General features: G+C 32.0%; 3 protein-coding genes across 3 annotated transcripts; 2 read left to right on the plus strand and 1 right to left on the minus strand.

The window, feature by feature from the left end:
* Positions 1-1,900: 1,900 nt before the first annotated feature.
* On the minus strand, positions 1,901-5,878 carry LOC134232045 (protein MEMO1-like). Its single transcript, XM_062714018.1, has 8 exons — positions 5,759-5,878; positions 5,388-5,469; positions 4,872-4,940; positions 3,559-3,671; positions 3,270-3,381; positions 2,875-3,094; positions 2,490-2,594; positions 1,901-2,326 (listed from the first exon to the last, which is right to left on the minus strand). Exons 1-8 carry the CDS (start codon positions 5,808-5,810, stop codon positions 2,189-2,191), a joined length of 891 nt encoding a protein of 296 aa, XP_062570002.1. The 5' UTR covers positions 5,811-5,878; the 3' UTR covers positions 1,901-2,188.
* A 1,188-nt stretch (positions 5,879-7,066) lies between these two features.
* LOC134232046 (RAC-alpha serine/threonine-protein kinase-like) lies at positions 7,067-12,488 on the plus strand. The gene is made up of 9 exons (XM_062714019.1): positions 7,067-7,263; positions 7,601-7,677; positions 7,909-8,034; positions 8,602-8,765; positions 10,946-11,096; positions 11,244-11,306; positions 11,564-11,694; positions 11,794-11,858; positions 12,262-12,488. Exons 1-9 carry the CDS (start codon positions 7,244-7,246, stop codon positions 12,356-12,358), a joined length of 894 nt encoding a protein of 297 aa, XP_062570003.1. The 5' UTR covers positions 7,067-7,243; the 3' UTR covers positions 12,359-12,488.
* Positions 12,489-16,869: 4,381 nt separating this feature from the next.
* On the plus strand, positions 16,870-17,355 carry LOC134232038 (uncharacterized). The gene is made up of 2 exons (XM_062714012.1): positions 16,870-17,108; positions 17,205-17,355. The coding sequence occupies exons 1-2, from the start codon at positions 16,870-16,872 to the stop codon at positions 17,353-17,355; spliced, it is 390 nt and encodes a 129-aa protein (XP_062569996.1).
* Positions 17,356-18,409: the final 1,054 nt, after the last annotated feature.

The raw sequence follows: 18,409 nt of genomic DNA on the forward strand, positions 1-18,409 counted from the left end.
ATACAACCGCCATAATTATATCAGAGACAAACACAACTTGTGGTCAGGCAAATTTCCTTTTAGAATGAAAGATAATCAACATATTCTTTTCAAGTTTTCTTATCTCTCTGGTGCATTTTACATGTACGTCAGTATATATAATGACAGGTTATTTGCTCAAATAAACAAAGATATGGGATTTTATGTTTTGTGGGCGTGACCCAAAGACTCATGGTGTGCGTCTTTGTCACATTTTCTAACTGCCAAGTGTCATCTGTCCCGAACAATTCCGAGAAATTTACTACTGCACAAACTTCAGTTCCCATTTAATTGTTCCCTAAAACGGATGAGGAAGTGATCTCGCACACACTCGGGACCTTCTGATGGCAGAATTCTAACTACATGTACATGACAATTACAAGTGGGCCGACTGGGATTTTACTGTGTGAAACTACAATAGCGAAACTCTTCATTTTTATACCACATATAACTTACATTAATTTTAGTGTACATGCAAAGTTTGGCGAAATCTACCGTCCAGGTATTTTTAGGAACAATCTCAAAATATAGGTACATTTATTATAGGATTATATAGGAAAATGCCAATTTTTAGCACTTAAAAGCAAATTATAAAAATACTACAATAGACTTTTGGTTAAAACTATAATATATAATATTGTGCATTATGTGTAAGAAACACAAAATTCTACCGTCTTGTTTCCAGAGGGGGCAACTCAAAAGGCCAAAAATTAACAAATTTTCCTGTTTTTATAGAGTACTAGAAAATATGACGAGCACAAAGGTATGATATGAAAAAATGATAAGAATAATGGAGAGATTCTCAAATTTCTATGTTTTAAATTTCAAGACACTATGTTTATTACTTTTTATTTAAAAACATTTTTATTACCCTTTTTTTCAGTTTATCATAACGTCAAAAACACACTATAACGATGTCAACCTACCTATCAGTTGCAAAATCGGTTAATAATTCAGTTATATAAAATTGTAATTACATTTTTGAACCTCAATTTCTTATATAATTTTGTTTGATTTTATTAATCAAGTGAAAAAAATTGCTTTAAAACAATGAACATGCTTCGTTTTACTATGATGCGCGAAGTAATGCGCAATGAAAACTACAGTCGACCCCCATAAATAATAATAGCGTCTTTTGCTATTGTATCTTGCCATTTGTTCATCTTCAATTCTTATCAAATATACACGATTTTACCGAAAGTGTCTAATATACAATGATTCCTTACGAACTTTTGCAAGGAGAAAGAGTTGGTAAATTTAAATATGGTAACTGCAGATCTACAACTTATTCTTGCACTGATTTATAAGGATTTTCTATCAATACACATGAAAAGAATATAAATAAAAAATAAATTACAATACAACTAAAACTTATACAACGCAGATGGAAAGATCGAATACTAGAACTCTAGGTAATGAACAAAATCGATCTCTGACATCAATTATAATATTAGTATTACAATGCAATATAATTAACAATGCAAAACAACCCTCCAAAACAATTTCGTTTTCCTATCTTCTTCCCCAAGTAATCTTGTCGACATTCCTGTACACGGGTTTACTCTGTATGAAAAGAATATTGATTGTATAACATGTTTTTAAGTTCTAAGTAAGAATTGTTTTAAGTAAGAATTCTGTCTTTCTTCAGAAGGTCCCATGTGTGTGCAGGTTAGGTATTTTTCCTGCAACAGCTGCAACATTAATTCCCATACTACATGTATCAACCAAAGAAAGCGTTTTATTGTTTCATGAAATGAAGCAAGTTTGAGCAGCCAAGTAAAAGCCATCTCTACAACATGTAAAAGTCAACCCAATTCAATACTAAAAGGTAATGCATTAATTTCATTAACTATAGAAATTAATATGCACAAGACAAACTTCCTTTTTATAGATTTTATTACAAAAGAAAAAAAGGCAACTTCAAAATACATATACATGTAAATGCAAACTGGCAACTCATTCATACTTGACTCAAGCCAAATTAAGACTGACGACTCAGAATTTTGCTTTATAGCCATATCTAATTCATTATTCTGACACATTAATACAAGGAATATATTACCTAATTATGAGTGTACACTTTAAACTGTGTTCATAGATACCCAAAAAAATCTGAAGTTCGAAAATTTTGTGTAAAGTAACAGACCACTGACAATATACGATATAAGGATTACTGCATCAGAAGTGCACCTGCTGCATAACTGACGGACGAATCGCTGGTCTTCTTACACCGACTGGACTGGGCATAGTTTGTGAACTTGAAGGACATTCGGTGACCATTTCCATTTCTTCTTAGAACATCTATTGCCTGAAAACCAGTATATATATTTCATCAGATTTTAAATATTTTTTTTTTATACATAAAAGTCATTTTAATATTCATAAGGTTTATCAAATAGTTCTAACAAACTCAAATAAATAAAACTATATTTAAAAAACTGAAATATGCTAAAAAAGGCAGTGTAACTTACATTTAGTAGAACAACTATAGGGTATCTGCCACATATAGTGTTTTCATAATCTTTAAGATACTGAGAAAATTTAACAGGGTCCATCTGTTCTATTGCATTCATTCCCTGCAAATAAAGCACAAAACTGGGGAATAAGACACCAAGAAAATCATTCTGTTAATTGTTCCACAAAAATGCATGTTTAATGTTTATTTAAATACTGACATTTTTAATATGTCAAATGCAGAAAAAATTTAGAACATAGAACCAGGTACATTGAAATCAATTATTCAATAAAGCTTTATCCAAAATTGGCATATAGATAAATACATGCATAATGTCAAGTCTCCATTTATATAATTACAAATACTTTATTTTCTTGAAAATGATCCACAATTGTTCTTACCATTTTATCTAAGGCCTCAATGGATTGCCAGATTTCACCGCAGGACTTGTCATAAAATGTATAACGGAATCGTTGTCCCCAGTGACAGAAATCGGAGGATATCACAAACAAATTGGCGGGATCTGCCAGATACTGGCTAAATATAGACCCATAGAGCTTCTCCTTGTCTGAAGACAGGGAACCAACCAAAACTGGTACCACGGTGAACTGCCCACGCTTCCTACAACAGGGTTACGTGAAGTTATATGTAATATTCTTACATAATCATTACATAAGGCTTGATATAAAAAATATTTAGCTGGGGTATTCTTTTGTTAATACCTACATGTAGCATTCTTCTATTTTTTATTTGGTACTTCTGAAAAAAATCAAAAAAGAAAATAAGGAATCCATACCTTTCCATAACCTTGGCAATGTATGGTAACTGCATCTCTATACTATGCTCATCTTCATCTGTGCCAATTTTCATTTTCTCAAAAGCGTTTGTGGCATTTAATTCTTCATTTACTGTAGAAAAAGTGTAAAAAATCTTACATACAAGATTCTTTTAATAATGCCAATCTGTACAATATGCACAAGTTTTAAAAACATATACTGTTTTTCATCATGTGTACATATAAAAAATATTAATGTGGCAAACAGTATTTATGAATTCAACATTTTTGTTGTGATTTTCACACCTACTTTTTTGGTCTATAATTAGATCATACAGAGGGGTCTGGTATGTGGAAGTTTCGGTGAGGGCACAACCAGACAGACGGACATGGTGGGAGGGTCCAAGAATAAACACTCTCTTTCTGAAAGTACAAAATAAAACTCACCATAAATATACTCAACAAAAAAAAAACGCATATTGTTTTAATCGTCAAAGATAATTTTAAAATATACATGGAACAATTTTTTTCTGTCTTTTTTCTGATACCTGTGACATATTTAAAGGACAACATGGGGTTTTAAAACCCAAGTGTTGAATTATCTCCCTTGATCAAACATGTTTATGAAAGTAGTGTTTTTCATGATTTCTTCTAAATCCGATGTCTATTTTCATTAATATTTTGGATTTAGAGAAACTATTAACACTCCTATAAGCTATTAAACCCATATTTAAGATTTGATTGCAGTGTTGATGCTGAAATGCCACGCCGAAACAAAGATGAACACAACCAGGCTAACAATGATACTAAACGGACCTACGCAACAAGAAGTTGCAACTGTATTTGGAATAAATCAATGGGCTTTGCAACCGTTAAACTATAACGTCTAAAGACCATTATTTGGCCAGCCGCAGGTAACCACAACCAGGCAGGACCGTCAGACCCCCCCCCCTTTAGCACATCATGCTATTCAGAACTTGCTGTAAAAACTGCTGCTACAATTGCTGGATGAAAAAATCAGCATAAAAGTGCATAAATTGTTCGCAAGAGACTAAAAAGAGATGGTATTCCTCCACGATAGCCGTACATTGGAAACCCACTAGCATTGAGACGTCGCACAGTACATATTGTTGTGCCCCTTGAATTTAGGGGCGATGAAAATGACATCAACTTGACTTTTCAATTTGCAACATAGGACATGTTTGATTTTTATCACAACACACTCTAAAATCGCTTAAATAAAATAAGGTTTAAACTGAAAACTTAGATTTTCATATTATTCTGAATATGCGTTTCTTTTTTTGTTGAGTATATAATTTATGTAATGGATTAAAATTAGAAAACAAGGTTTTTTGCTTAAAAATTACCCATACTTTATGTTAATCCTTTTTATTTGAAAAATAAAAGCAAACATTTTTATCCATTGATAAAATAAAACTTTTTATAAATAAAATTTACTCACATGTTGATTACATTCTACAGTTGGATTATTTACAGGTTGGCTGAATACCAGTTGGTTTATGCTTTCATATGGTTTATTAACAACTAGTTTACTTACACATGTTGGATGATTAACAATTACTTTATCCTTTAATGTGTTTGACAAACATTCAGTTTACTTACACGTTGGTTGGATCAATCTGTCCATAGGCATGACCACCACATGCTCCACAGTAATAGTAACCTGCATGGCTGAAAAATGACAGCAAATACATTGTATTAAATATCAGACTCGTAACACAAAATATAATTTTTTTTTCTTCCATATATTACATGTAATTATTTACATTATATAAAACCCCAAATCAATATATATAATAAAGTTTCTGTTTTCATCGTCAGAAACCCATGGTTGGTCTCGCTTTTCTTACCCAAGAGTAAGAGAAGCGAGATGGACCGTGGGTTTCCGACAATGTGTTTTAATATGCTTTAGAAGATCTCCTTAACAGAAGTTGAAAACCTTTTGGACATCATAAAAAAATGTGATAGCCAATCAATTATGGTGATTTATCATTTTGGTAAATATTTCTCTCATTTTTCACACTGCCAAGTCTTAACATGAAATATTTTGGTTGAGTGGTCCCGGTCTGTTAATTTACAATATCAAAGTCAATCGCTTTTCATCTAGAAAAAACTTACGGAGCAATAATGGCTCTAGCTGGAGAATGAGATGGGGTAGCTTTTGACAGCCACTCTTCCAACTGATTGCTCAGCTCCCTCCCTGAAAATAAACATTAAATCTTAACCTGATGTAATACAATACTATGTACATGATGACCATGAGTTATTAAACATTTTTAAAAATCGAGAAAATTAATTGTCATGGAATATAAAGACAATTTGAAAATGTAGATTTATCATCGCAATATTCAGGGCTTAAAAGCCATGTAATCAATTCATTGTTCTCCACGCAAAACATTTACATTGCAAGAAAAATTATTAAATATGCATGAAAGAAAGCTGCTAGAAACTTGGCTTTAAATATCATGGAAATAAATTATAAAACTTACCATCATTTGTATACCAGCTCCCTGCATGGGTGGCCCGCCTTGTTTTTGACATATTAAACCCTATGGTTTTACAATCCGCTTATTAATTTTCCCCAATCTTGATTTCTTTTGTTTACGAATATTTAGCAAGAATTTTCAACATTAATAAAACGTATGCCGAGCCCGATGCCTTTAAATCAAAGATGTTTGTTAATATGTATACTAATATTGATCAAATTACTTTGATACAAAGTACTTTGATAAAGATTAACACGAAGAATTGAAACTTTTATGCAATTCTAATCAACGCTGTTCAATATTAGTGAAAGGGTATGTGTGGTTTCTTTTAATTAAGTTGTTCCAATTATACCCCCCCCCCCCCCACCTGACGTTACTTATTTTTTCATTTAATAAAAAATGTACCCCTACATAATAACATGTTAATTATTACATGTACGTAGAGATAATTTTTTATTAAAAGAAAAATAAGTAAAGTCAGGAGCCTGTGCCCCCCCCCCCCCCTCCCCGAGGATATTAAAGTGCTAAACTGGCAAAAATAAAAAAAAATAAAAAAGATATTTATTTTATTTCAACGAATAAAAGTATATTACCCCGTAAAAAATCAAGATAAAATACATTTTTATAAGCCATGAAACGTAAACGTATTTAAAAAAAATAACTCGCAGAAAACTCACAATACAAACTGACGACACATGAACATGTATGCATGCAAAGGAATAACATCTTTGATTCGCGCAAAGGTAGAATATTAAAAAAAAAAATCACTTTAAAAAAGCATTTCCTTGTTAGCGTTAGGAGATAAGAGGACAAAAAAGTAGGTCAATGTAAAAATAAGAGTATTGAAACTTTTGATGTTTCCATGTTTAAACTACATGTATATAATACTTTGCAGAACTATTTTGTTATGTAAGAAAGATATGTTTTTTTTCCTCAACAATTGCAATAAATCATTAAAAACGTAAAACGTACACGCAAAATACTACAACCAATTATATAAATTTTTCGATTTTATTTAAAGGGAGGGTGTTTTATTGGGGGGGGGGGGGGGGGGTCGTCAATTTTTTCTACGATACTTTACTCGTGTCTCATCAATCTTTCTCATTGAAAAATGACGTCATATGCCTTAAATTTCACAATCAGCTCTCGTTAGAGATTCATTTAAATGCACATAAAAAATGCACATTTTCTGGTTCACCGATCCAACCTTTGAAAACTAGGTAGATCAGTACCAATATAATGATCTCTTTAAATTCTTTCGCAGTGAAGCAAGACTTTAAACCTCATAAATATTGATTTGTTCACCGGGTAAACATGGTTTAGATTGCTCTAAATATATACGTTCATAGCACCAAAGAGGTATGTCGAATTTGGGAAAGTTTACACAAACAGATAGTTGAAGTACATCATGTGTGATTTGGAGGAGAAGTCAAAAACACTAGTTAGAAACGAATATTCGTCATCCGTTCTGAAGTGAAAAACATTACAATGAAATCCCGAGTTGGGAGGTAGGTAATTTCTTCAGCATATTTTGAGAGGGGATTGAAAGCAAGTCGAAATATTGGACTGTCCTTTTAATTATGTTTATTTCAGTTACATGTATAAATGTGTGATTATAGCTTGTTTCGATTTGATAGAGTTTGTTACCTTAGGATCTCGAAAGGAAATGAATCGATACATAATGAAACTAGATTTTTAATTAAAGTTTATCATTATGCTAATTTATTACGTTCTACGGGTAATTCGAATTCAGAAAATTGGGGAGGGGGTGTACGCATTTTGTACTTTGTTATATTTATAATATACCTAACTCAAACTATTAATTAAATGCTTGGAATTTTCCAGTGCTGCAATAGGAGAGGCAACGGAAAATCCGAAAGAGATAGCTCCTATAGTTAAAGAGGGATACCTGTGGAAAAGAGGTGAGAAATTGGGACACAACTTCGAAGGCTCACATAAGAGGGGGGGGGGGGGGTGATTTGGCCATATTTGTTAATGAAAGTGGAATATTCTAAAATTTAAATGACATTAACCGTATAGACTAAGAAATGTTAATTATAATCACTTGAAACAAAGAATCTACGTATAATGTTTTTTTTTAAATATATCAATAATATTGCCTCTATTTAAAATGATTATTTTTGATGTTGTAGGTGAATTTATCCGTAACTGGCGTGAGCGTTACTATATCCTACGAGCGGATGGCACGTTCTCTGGATACAAGTCTCGAGAGGAGAGTTTGATTAAAGGGGACATCCAGAACGATTTTAAGTTGCAAGGTTTGATACCCACTTGGTGTTTATGTATTCCAAGATTCCAAGTATCTGGAGCTCCCATAGCGACATTTGTCTTTTTTCTTAAAATTGGAAATTTTGAACACAACTCTCTATTACATATTTCATGGGTATCTGAAGCGTTGATAACACACATACCTCTGTCCCGCCTCACTATACATGTATATATATTTTTTAGGTTTATATATTTATATAAAAAAAAAATCATTATACGTATATCTTTAACAAATCAAAAGTACAAACCATACAACCGCACACAAAGACACATAGATGGCATCAACGGGAAAATCAAAGATTTTGCACTCATATTTTGTTGGGTGTGTGCTAATTGTGTGTTTTGGGTGTGGTGTGTGAAAAGATATGTATCCTCCATTAGGTTCCTATAAAGACTGTGATAAATATTAAATCATGTATAATATTCTTTAACAGAACAATCAAAGAAACATATTCAAGAACGAGATTATTTCATAAACTTTATATTTCATTGCTTTATTTTTCAGTTTGTTTGTTGATTAAAAAATATAATGATATTGATTGTTTTTATTTCGATAGAGGATGTTACCATAATACAGCAAGAAAAACCAAAGCCCAACACGTTCATTGTTCAGGGGGTGATCCTGAGGGGTGGACCAGTGGACAGGATGTACTACACTGACACCCCCGAGGATAGGGCATTGTGGGTGACTGCCATCCAGGGGGTGGTGGAGGCAACAGCGGTAAAATGATTACTTTGATTTTCATTGTAATATTATATTGGTCGAATTCCAGGAGATAAAATTCCAATCAGCATGATTGATAGCTATAAATTAATGCGCAAAATTAACTAAGACAATAAAATTTGATGGGGCTGTTATACCTCGGCAAGATTAAAAAAAAATGTATAAAGTTTGCATCACTTTAAAGAAAACTTTTATGGCGTGTAAAACATTACTTTATTCGATAATCTTGTGATGTATATTCAAAATCTAGTGATGTATGTTCAAAATCTTGTGATGTATATTGAAAATCTTGACAAGTGATGTACTAGTATATTCAAAATCTTGAAATGTATCTGCAATATCTTGTGATATATGTGATATATATATACATCAAAAGGTTTTGAATAAACATCACAAGGTTATCGAATAAAGCAACGTTTTTCATGCCATAAACTTGTAACTTGTGGAGTTAAATAGATTTTAGGAAAGGCCAGTTAAAGAAATCAATGTTTAAATATTCTTGACTGTAATAATTCTTTTTATGTATATGTAAGTCATTTGCAAAAATCAGTAAGCTACCATTTTTTTGGGGAAAAAATTATTATTGAAGCATACGAGGGGCGTTCAATAAATAATGTCATTAGCTCGATGACATACAACATAGTAGTCATATGACATAAAGCTTGACTTTCTCTCATTATTGAATCTTTAATGAATTTATAACAGTTTATGTGACCACTTTTCATCACACAGTTTTATCGTGAGAAGCTGGGAAACAGGGGCTATTCGAGACACTGCATTATAAATGAATGGTAAAGAATCAGTAAACTAGAGTGAAAATAAAAGCTACATTAAAGCTGCTGTAAAACTTGTAAAAAATCCCAAAGAAATATTCACTGAAATATGTGACATTTACAGCAACCAATGCCTCTTTAATAGACAAATTAGCAGGTGGATTTCAAGGATAAAAAATTATATAATGGGCATCAAAAATGGGTACCCTCCTTGCCAACAAAAATTATAACAACTTATGTACTGTTTGCCAAATTTCAACAAATAATATTTGATGTTGTATGAATGACTTTTAGACACATAGCAAATTTGATAGACATCATATCGGGAGTAGTTTACACTGTTTTTAAGAAACGTTTGACAGTAATTAAGCTTGGTACTCTTAGGTCACCCTGTATTTTGAAAAATGAGTGAAAACCACAGCGTGTACAAAAGTTTTAACAATTATTTTAAAATATCAGTTATTATAGTAATCCACGTTTGTTTTATATTCAAACAGATATTGGAACATGAATCTATTGCTTAAAACCATTAAAACAAAATTTAACATAAGATGTACTTGATAAAAACGGCGAAGATCTGTCAAGAGCAAAGGTATGCAAGAGCACAAAAACAGATTCATATGCAATTTTCTTAAATATTAGTGGTGTTTTTGTTCAAATTCGTATTCGGGGAGACAGTTTAATATCTGGAGGTGTCTAGAAAGCAGTTTTTTTGCAAAAAATCGAAAGGTTTATCAAAGAAAGGACCCATAATCAGGAATCCACTACTTTGAATTTCTTCATGACAGCGTTCAAACCCGCATGCCCTAAAGAGTAAAGGGGTTTACGGGATAAACAGAAAGTTAATGTTTTTTCACATTAACAATATTTGCCAGATCTTTGACCTTTTGACTTGTTTCTATTTCCAAACTTGAAAAAAACACATTTCAGAAGGAAAAAAACAAGTCCAGGAAATCATTGGATCTGCCATTTTCCAGTATACTAAGGGTCATACCCAAAAATGAGTTCTAAAAACAATCAGAAATTGGATAAAAAATGTTACGGACATGTGTTTGAATTAAAAGAGATTAATAAGTAAAATCATGAAGATTAAATCATTGAAAAGCGTCGTTTGCTTCTTTCTGAGCCCCAATGACATTATTTATTGAACGCCCCTCGTATGTGGCTATATATTTTAAGAACGAGCACCAGCAAAACTTATCTAAAATCCGAATAAGTGACCATTGAACATATTTGTGCTTTATGTGTTTACCAATGTTTTAGATATATATATACAGGTCTCTCATTGTGAAATTATCGCTTTTACCGGTAATTGCATGACAATATCTCATTGCCAGTTAATTAAGCATTGGAGATGGCACTTCAGAAACAAAAAAAAAAATTACACAGTGCCAAAATTTATAGACAGGTGACTGGAAGTCTTGTTTAAAACAAGTAGAAGATAAAGAGATGAGGATGTATGACATCTCCCTGCTGTACTCCCGGGATAAAAATAAAGAACCTTTGCCCCCAGACCTTCAGGTCAGACCTCTTCAGCTGTCAGATTTTGACAGAGGTAAGGTGATATGAAAATCTGAAGACTTGACACTTAAAAAAAAATAAACAAAAAATACACGGCTAGGTATACTTCATAAGCTGCAGTAAATACAGAAATGCACTCATGGTAATATCGAATGCAATTTTAACTTTTTGTTTCCTGTAGGTTTCCTTGAACTTATATCTCAAGAAAGCAATGTAGGAAATATCTCCAAACCAGAGTTTACTAGTAAGTGTACTGCCGTACAAGCTTTGCAGTACACGTATATTCTGCAGTTTTGTAAACTGAAATCAATAATAACTAAATTATCTTACAAATATGTAACTTTTTCTTATTTATATGTGAAATTACTTAAAAGAACTTTTAAAAAACATAGCATAACACACAAAATGCATTTCTAATTTCCAAATCAAACGTACTGAATTATATACTAGTATGAGGCTTGCTTTGTAGCCTTCAACTGCTTTTAATAAAAATATTTTCAGGCCAATTTCATGCCATGAAATCATCGTCTGATAATTACTATGTAACCGTCATGGAGGACACATCATCAAATCGAGTGATTGCCACTGCAACTCTAGTAACAGAATTAAAGTTCAATCATAGTTGTCCAAAGGTGAAACATATACTAATAACTCTAGCCTATCATCTTTTTTTTTACATTTCAATTTCTAGATATTGTCTGTATTAATCATAGACTTTGATTTTTATGTAGGGTGGTTGGATCAAGGATATTATCATTGATAGAGAACAAACTGAACAACAACAGCTGAAAAACATGTAAGCCAGTGAGGTCTTACGAGAAATGAATTGTCTTATTGCTGAAAACAAATAATATTTAAAGAAAAAAAATTTCTATACATAGAATTCTTTTTTTTTTGAAGACGATTTTTTAAGTGTTAAATGATGATAGAAAAATGAGGTGCACCATATGGGGCAGGAATTTAACAAGTTATTGTGAATTATGAAAATATAAACTATAGAGAACATTTGATTAAAAGCAAGCATACATTCAGGATACTACTTAACTTTTTGAGATAGATTAGGGGTAGGCATATACCTACTTTAAAGAATCGTAATCAGAACTTTTGACATAAATCATGTATACTGTTGATGAATTTAAAAATGATATAAATATCAGTGGCATTATTTGCTCATAATTTCTGTATCTTCTAAATTACAGACTTCTGAACAGTATGAAGCATTTGGGAGAAAAAATTGGTTGTCATCAAATTGAAACCATCAGTATATCACATGACCGTCATGATGGAGACGTGTAGGCGAGATATGGAAGAAGACAATTTAGTGCAATTCTCAATTCAATGTTGCCATTTTCATACAACCTGTGATTATTTTTTCAAATCATTTTATATTTTGTTACATTTACTTTAAATTTACAATATTTTTCATAAAAACTTAAGAGCACTGAACATTGTGTTTCTTTTTCATCCTTGAGTCAACATTACTTGTATAACACTTTAAAAACTTTAAATCATGTTGATGTCAGAAAGGAAAAAGAAAAAAAGCATCTGTAAAATGCTAAATGCTTGTTGCCATTAGTGCAATGCATAAATTCATTTGAATTCTATTTTATTGGTTTTGTGTAGACAATGGTATTTATAAACGAATGAATTTTGTAACGACAGAGTGGCAATAAAAAAATGAAATTACTCAGTAAATCACCATCAAAAAAGAATGTACACAAGTATTATCTTCTGTATCCTTGCTCTTTACTACACAAGTTGGACAAGAAATGAATCATGATAATTATCTATCTCAGCCTTATGGATTTGTCTCTACTATATACTTGATTCACGATTTGTCACAGTTTTAATCTTTATTCCTGACAATAAATGGCCAGATATTTCAAATTCCGTTCTAAGAAGTCCAACATCTTATCTGTTCAGTACACCACATTGACTTATCAACTAAAACAACAACAAATTAAACAACAAATAAAAAAAGCAAATGTTTCATTATACATCGATAAGACATATGCGAGACCTTCAATAGCCCTAGGTAATAAAAACTTTTTATAAAACTTTATATGAGAACTGAAATTGTAATCTTTCTGATTGAAAATTGCTTTCAAAATTCTGCTTCAGACATCAAGAAATTAAGATGCAAAACATGATGGCATGCACATTTTCTTCAATCCAAGTTTATATGAGATATATGTAGATGTGACCTATCCTAAACTGAGCGACAGATTCAGTATGAGGAGCCAGTTATTTTAGTTTCCATAGAATGATACTGTCTGTCTTTTCCAGCGTGGCCGTTTGCTCACTGGTGAAGGCATGCAATTAAGAAAATTCCACTTAAAAGTCAAAATTTTGTATGGCCTGCTGTGTTCTATTGGCTGAACAGAGGAGACAAAATGGAAGTACATGTAGAAAGATAAATAAAACAAAAGTTATTTTGATTATCATGATAAAATACATCTAGTTATTGCATACATTGACAGTTATGTATCACTTTTATGTATAAATATACAGTCAAATCTCAATATCTTAAATATTATTAAACTATCTAATTTTTAAGCTACCCGAAAATTCATGATATTGCAGTTGAGATTTGCATTGTATAAAATTGGCATATTTCTGCTCCCTTCAAGCAAGATAAATTATGTCAATATGCAAGAAAAATATGTCAAAATGAACGTAATTATGTCTACATGCATAAAAATATATAATTTGCATATCCATTGCTCTCTCCCACTATGAACCTGCATGCTTCAACTGCGTTCATCGCACTATAGACGCAACTGCTTCTGCTATAAGTGCAATTGCTCTATATCTCACTTGTGTAGAACAATCTCTACTACTCTTATATACCGTGTTGAGAAGTATATATATGAAATGTTTCATGAGAGGAATAAAAATAAGTTTTTAATCATATTCTTTGAAAAAAAGGAAATTCAGAATATTTAAAATTGCTGATTCATATCTTTAAAAATTTAATTTTGGTCAATGTATTTAATTGAATAATAAAACTTTTTAAAAATTTAGAGAACGGCTATATTTATATTTTTTCGTATCATGCATATTTGTACAAAGAACGATAACTCTTCACACTTGGGTAATAACATTCAGAAAGAGAAGACTTCAAGAATGATTTCAGCTATTAAAAATAAATAGAAAAACTAAAAAAAAAATCATAGAAAAGAATTCTGTAGTAATAATCATTATAAAAGCATTCTTATTTTTCATCATAGATTTAAATTATTGATTTTTGTCAGAGGGTTTCAATAACGTTGATCGATGACGTCACAACTGCATCAAAACAAAAATTAAGAGAATGTGATGACGGCGCTGCTTGTATCCAGATAGATAACTGTATTTGAGAGGGAAATACTTAATAAATTGTTTGTGATTTATTAGAGAAGAGGATCATTGATCAGGTGTAGTGATTTTAAAGCCGTATGTTTTTCATTACTAAAGACAAGAAGCTGCGTCCTTATGTAAGTCAGGATTTCCTCTGATATTCTTGAAAAACTCAAAGAATGCAAATATAAGTAATAAACAACGATTATTCAGTGAACATGGCATTATGAATAGCAATAGCTCTGCTGGCATATTTTCCATGATGCGCTAGCGCGCATCATGGAATATGCCAGCAGAACAATTGCTATTCATAACGCCATGTTCACTGAATAACGTTGTTTATTTCTTAAATGAATGTAACCAATCTTACTAGAGATAGATTTCATTCTTTTTCTTATCATAAATTATAACTCATTTTTATAGAATTTCTTGAAAAATTTAATACAACAGAACTAATGATTATTTTTACAAATATTGAATCTTCTCTTAATTTCCACGAATAAGTGGCAGCAAAAATAACGCGAGACTTATCAATAACAAATTGAAAGCAGTAAACATAATTTTAATTCCTTCTACAAGGAATATTAAAAAAAAAAACAACCGGTATAAACACAGATATGTTGGTCACCCAATACTCAGAGATCTTAACTAATATATATAGCAACAGGATCGACAGGAATCCCGCCATTACTATCTCAAGTCAGGTAATCTTTAAATGCTACTGTAACATTGCATAATGATAAGTTTTAGTATTTCTATTGAAAATTTGATTTTAAGTATTCATGTAACCATATGTTCAAGAAACTTTACAACTTAGGCATTGTAGTAAAGGCGATTTAGAAAAAAGGCTGTTACCAGTAAGGAATATTAGCCGGCATCGAATATTTTTTTTTTTTTATAATATCTGTTGACAGGTTTAACAAAATTTTATAAATACATGTAGATACAATAAATGGTGGAATATTCTACCCATATGTCGTGTTTTTGTAATATCTGCATGAATTATTCTCCCAGTTATTTACAATTTATTACAATGACCTACATTTGAACCAAATCAAAAGAAATATGTCTCAGAGATTGTTAATTTAATCTTAATAATAATCTCACAAAGCGCCACATTTTTCATACAGTAAATCAATAACCATAAAATATGAATATATTTCAGAGTTTAAAGTTTAATCATAGACACCCGTACCAGTGCCCTGGACTTGATGCGATGTGACCTGTTTGAGACCGCTGTGGTACAGATGCACTGTGACACATGTTTTGTCAACCTGTGTAAGGCCTGTGTGGGAGAACACTTTTCTGCTGATCTCTTAAAACCTCATAAAATCGTTGACTTCAAGGACAGAAACTCCACCCCTCTTTACCCTTGGTGCACATCTCATGATAAAGGGCGATGTAAAATGTACTTCAAGCACTGTAACTTTCCTTTTTGCACGAAGTGTGTTGCATTTGATCAACATCTAGGTCATAAATTATCAGAAATATCGCAAATTTTGAATGAAAGGGAGAGCAAATTTATGTAAAATCAAACTAAACTAAATGAAGTAATTTATCCACCCTTCCAGGACATTGCCTCCGATATACAAAACAAATTGATTCAATTTGAAAAAGAATATGGAAATCTCTTAACAGCCATAACAAAACATGGAGAGGACTAGCACAGAGAAATCGACAAACTTGTCAAGAAACTTAAAGCTGAAGTTGATGAAATTAAAACACAAAGTTACAAACTCTACAGAAACAGCTGGATGAAATAAACAAGAAGATTTTTGAAATCAAAGATGAAATCGATTCAATTACCATTGTTGTCGATTCTAAGGACATTTCCACACTATGTAGTTTTCAATTAAACGAAGACAAATATAATCAACTACCAAAAAGAATTTTGCTCTCCTTACCTAGTTTCTTCACAGGAACTCAATATAGAGAGCAAATTTCAAAGCTGTTTGGAACTTTATTATTAACTTCCTCATCCCCCCAAAAGAATGAATACATCATGAAGACAACACAAAAGTCACTGGAATATGTATCCTCTACTCCAGTCAAGCAATCGCCCGTGGGAATGGAAACTATAAAACCCATAGATACTGAATATGGATACCTTGACAACGTGAACTTTAACTTTGGTGAAAACGTCAGGACAAGCAGCGATGAGGAGCTTCCGTTTTTTTCTTTTTCCCTAGAATGTATCCCAAAAATGCAGACAGCGGAGGCATGTAAAGCTTTATCATCACCATTTCCATCACCAGAGAAGAATGACAATCTGCTCCTCGTAAACAATTACTTGATGAACCAGTGACTGTTACCATCATAGATACTGGGTTTGAATATATCAACAAGGTGGCCTGTCAGAGTGATGACGAAATCTGGACAAGTGGAGATGCAACGTTTTGAAACTTTACAACATCAATCTGCTATTTTCAAAAATGAAGACAATTAGAACCAGGTCAGGGAATACGAACATGCAAAGGGATATATCAGTTACAAAAAATGGATATCTAGTTTTTACAGAGAATGATTGCAGAACAGTGGAAATCGTGAAGAATGAAGAGATAGAAGAGGTGATCAGACTTCAGAACTCGAAAATTGTTGGTGTCTGCAGCAGTATCTCTTGTGATCTTCTGGTTATTATGACCAGTGATGACAAAAAACAATCAAAAGTTGTTCGTTACACTGACTTCACACAGAAACAAACGATTCAGTTTGATAATGCATGAAAACCTTTGTATTCTGCTAGTCGTTTTCAAAACACACATATCGATGAGAACAGGAACCTGAATATCTGTGTGTCTGACAGTGGAGCTAGAGCAGTAGTGGTGGTCAATCAGACTGGGACATTGAGATTCAGGTACACTGGACATACTCCTGCACCGGAAAAGAAACAATTCAATCCGGAAGGAATCACCACAGACAGTCAAAGCCACATCCTTATAGCTGATTTTAACTAGAGGTACTGTGAGCAATGGGCTCACTAAATGATACCCCCCGCCTCCCATGTGTGTATAAATGACAGTGTCCATGTTTTACTATGAAAAACCCAAAATATGTGTCGGATCAAAAAGTAAAATAGGAGGTGCACAATGGCAATATGTAATAAAGATTCTGTGAAAGTTTCATCAGATTTCATTCAATGGCATAAGAGGAGTTGCGTGATCACTTTTTCTCTCCCCTCAAAATCAAAAGCTTAGAATGAGAGAAATAACTTATTTAGCCAGTAATTTATCTTAAGGATGGAAATGTTTGATGCAAATAAACCCGGGCTTTTTCGTGACTTATATCGTTAATATTTTTTCAAAACAAAAGTTAAAAAAAGAACTTTGTAATAATTAAAACACATGCGTTTATCATAAAATATTTCTCATTTTATGAGTATGGAAACCTTGACAATGAAAAAAGTGTGTATTAATGGTGAATAGTTTTTGTCAAGACATTCGATCAAACTTGGTTTTCCAGGCTACACCTTTTCTGTGGCAGAATTTTTGGCCACGTTTTCTGTTTGTGTTTCATCATTACTGGGTGAATGTTTTGGTTTTACTTAAGGTAGTCCGATCCTCAGGTTTATAAAATTAGCAGTTAAGTAATCACAATACTCATAAAAGAATCTATGAAACCATGAAGTTATGTAAATTTATCCACAGTATTTCTTTAAAGTTAAAGAATAAAGTTAATCATATTATATAGGTACAATTGTCAAATTTTCCAATATTTTTGCAGAAAAAGCGAATTGGAATATCAGCAATGCATTTTCTAATTGCAAATTGATCAGCACATATATCTGAGGTTAAAAAACTATAGGTATTCATGCATTCAGAGAAAGTATCATGATTGTTATACTTATTTGGTTATTTGTTTTCTATTTCCGACATGTATTTTATAATACATAGTGTAAAAGGCCTTTGCTATCATTGCAAGACACCATAAAACACTTTTTATTTCATATTATGCTAATAAGCACTGGTATCTAAGGCTCGATTCAAGAAAATCTTTTATCTCTATAACTGT

Source organism: Saccostrea cucullata, unplaced genomic scaffold (genome assembly GCF_032062105.1).
Source record: "Saccostrea cucullata isolate Sc308-1 unplaced genomic scaffold, CSIRO_AGI_Scuc_v1 ctg4556, whole genome shotgun sequence".
Lineage (NCBI taxonomy): Eukaryota > Metazoa > Mollusca > Bivalvia > Ostreida > Ostreidae > Saccostrea > Saccostrea cuccullata.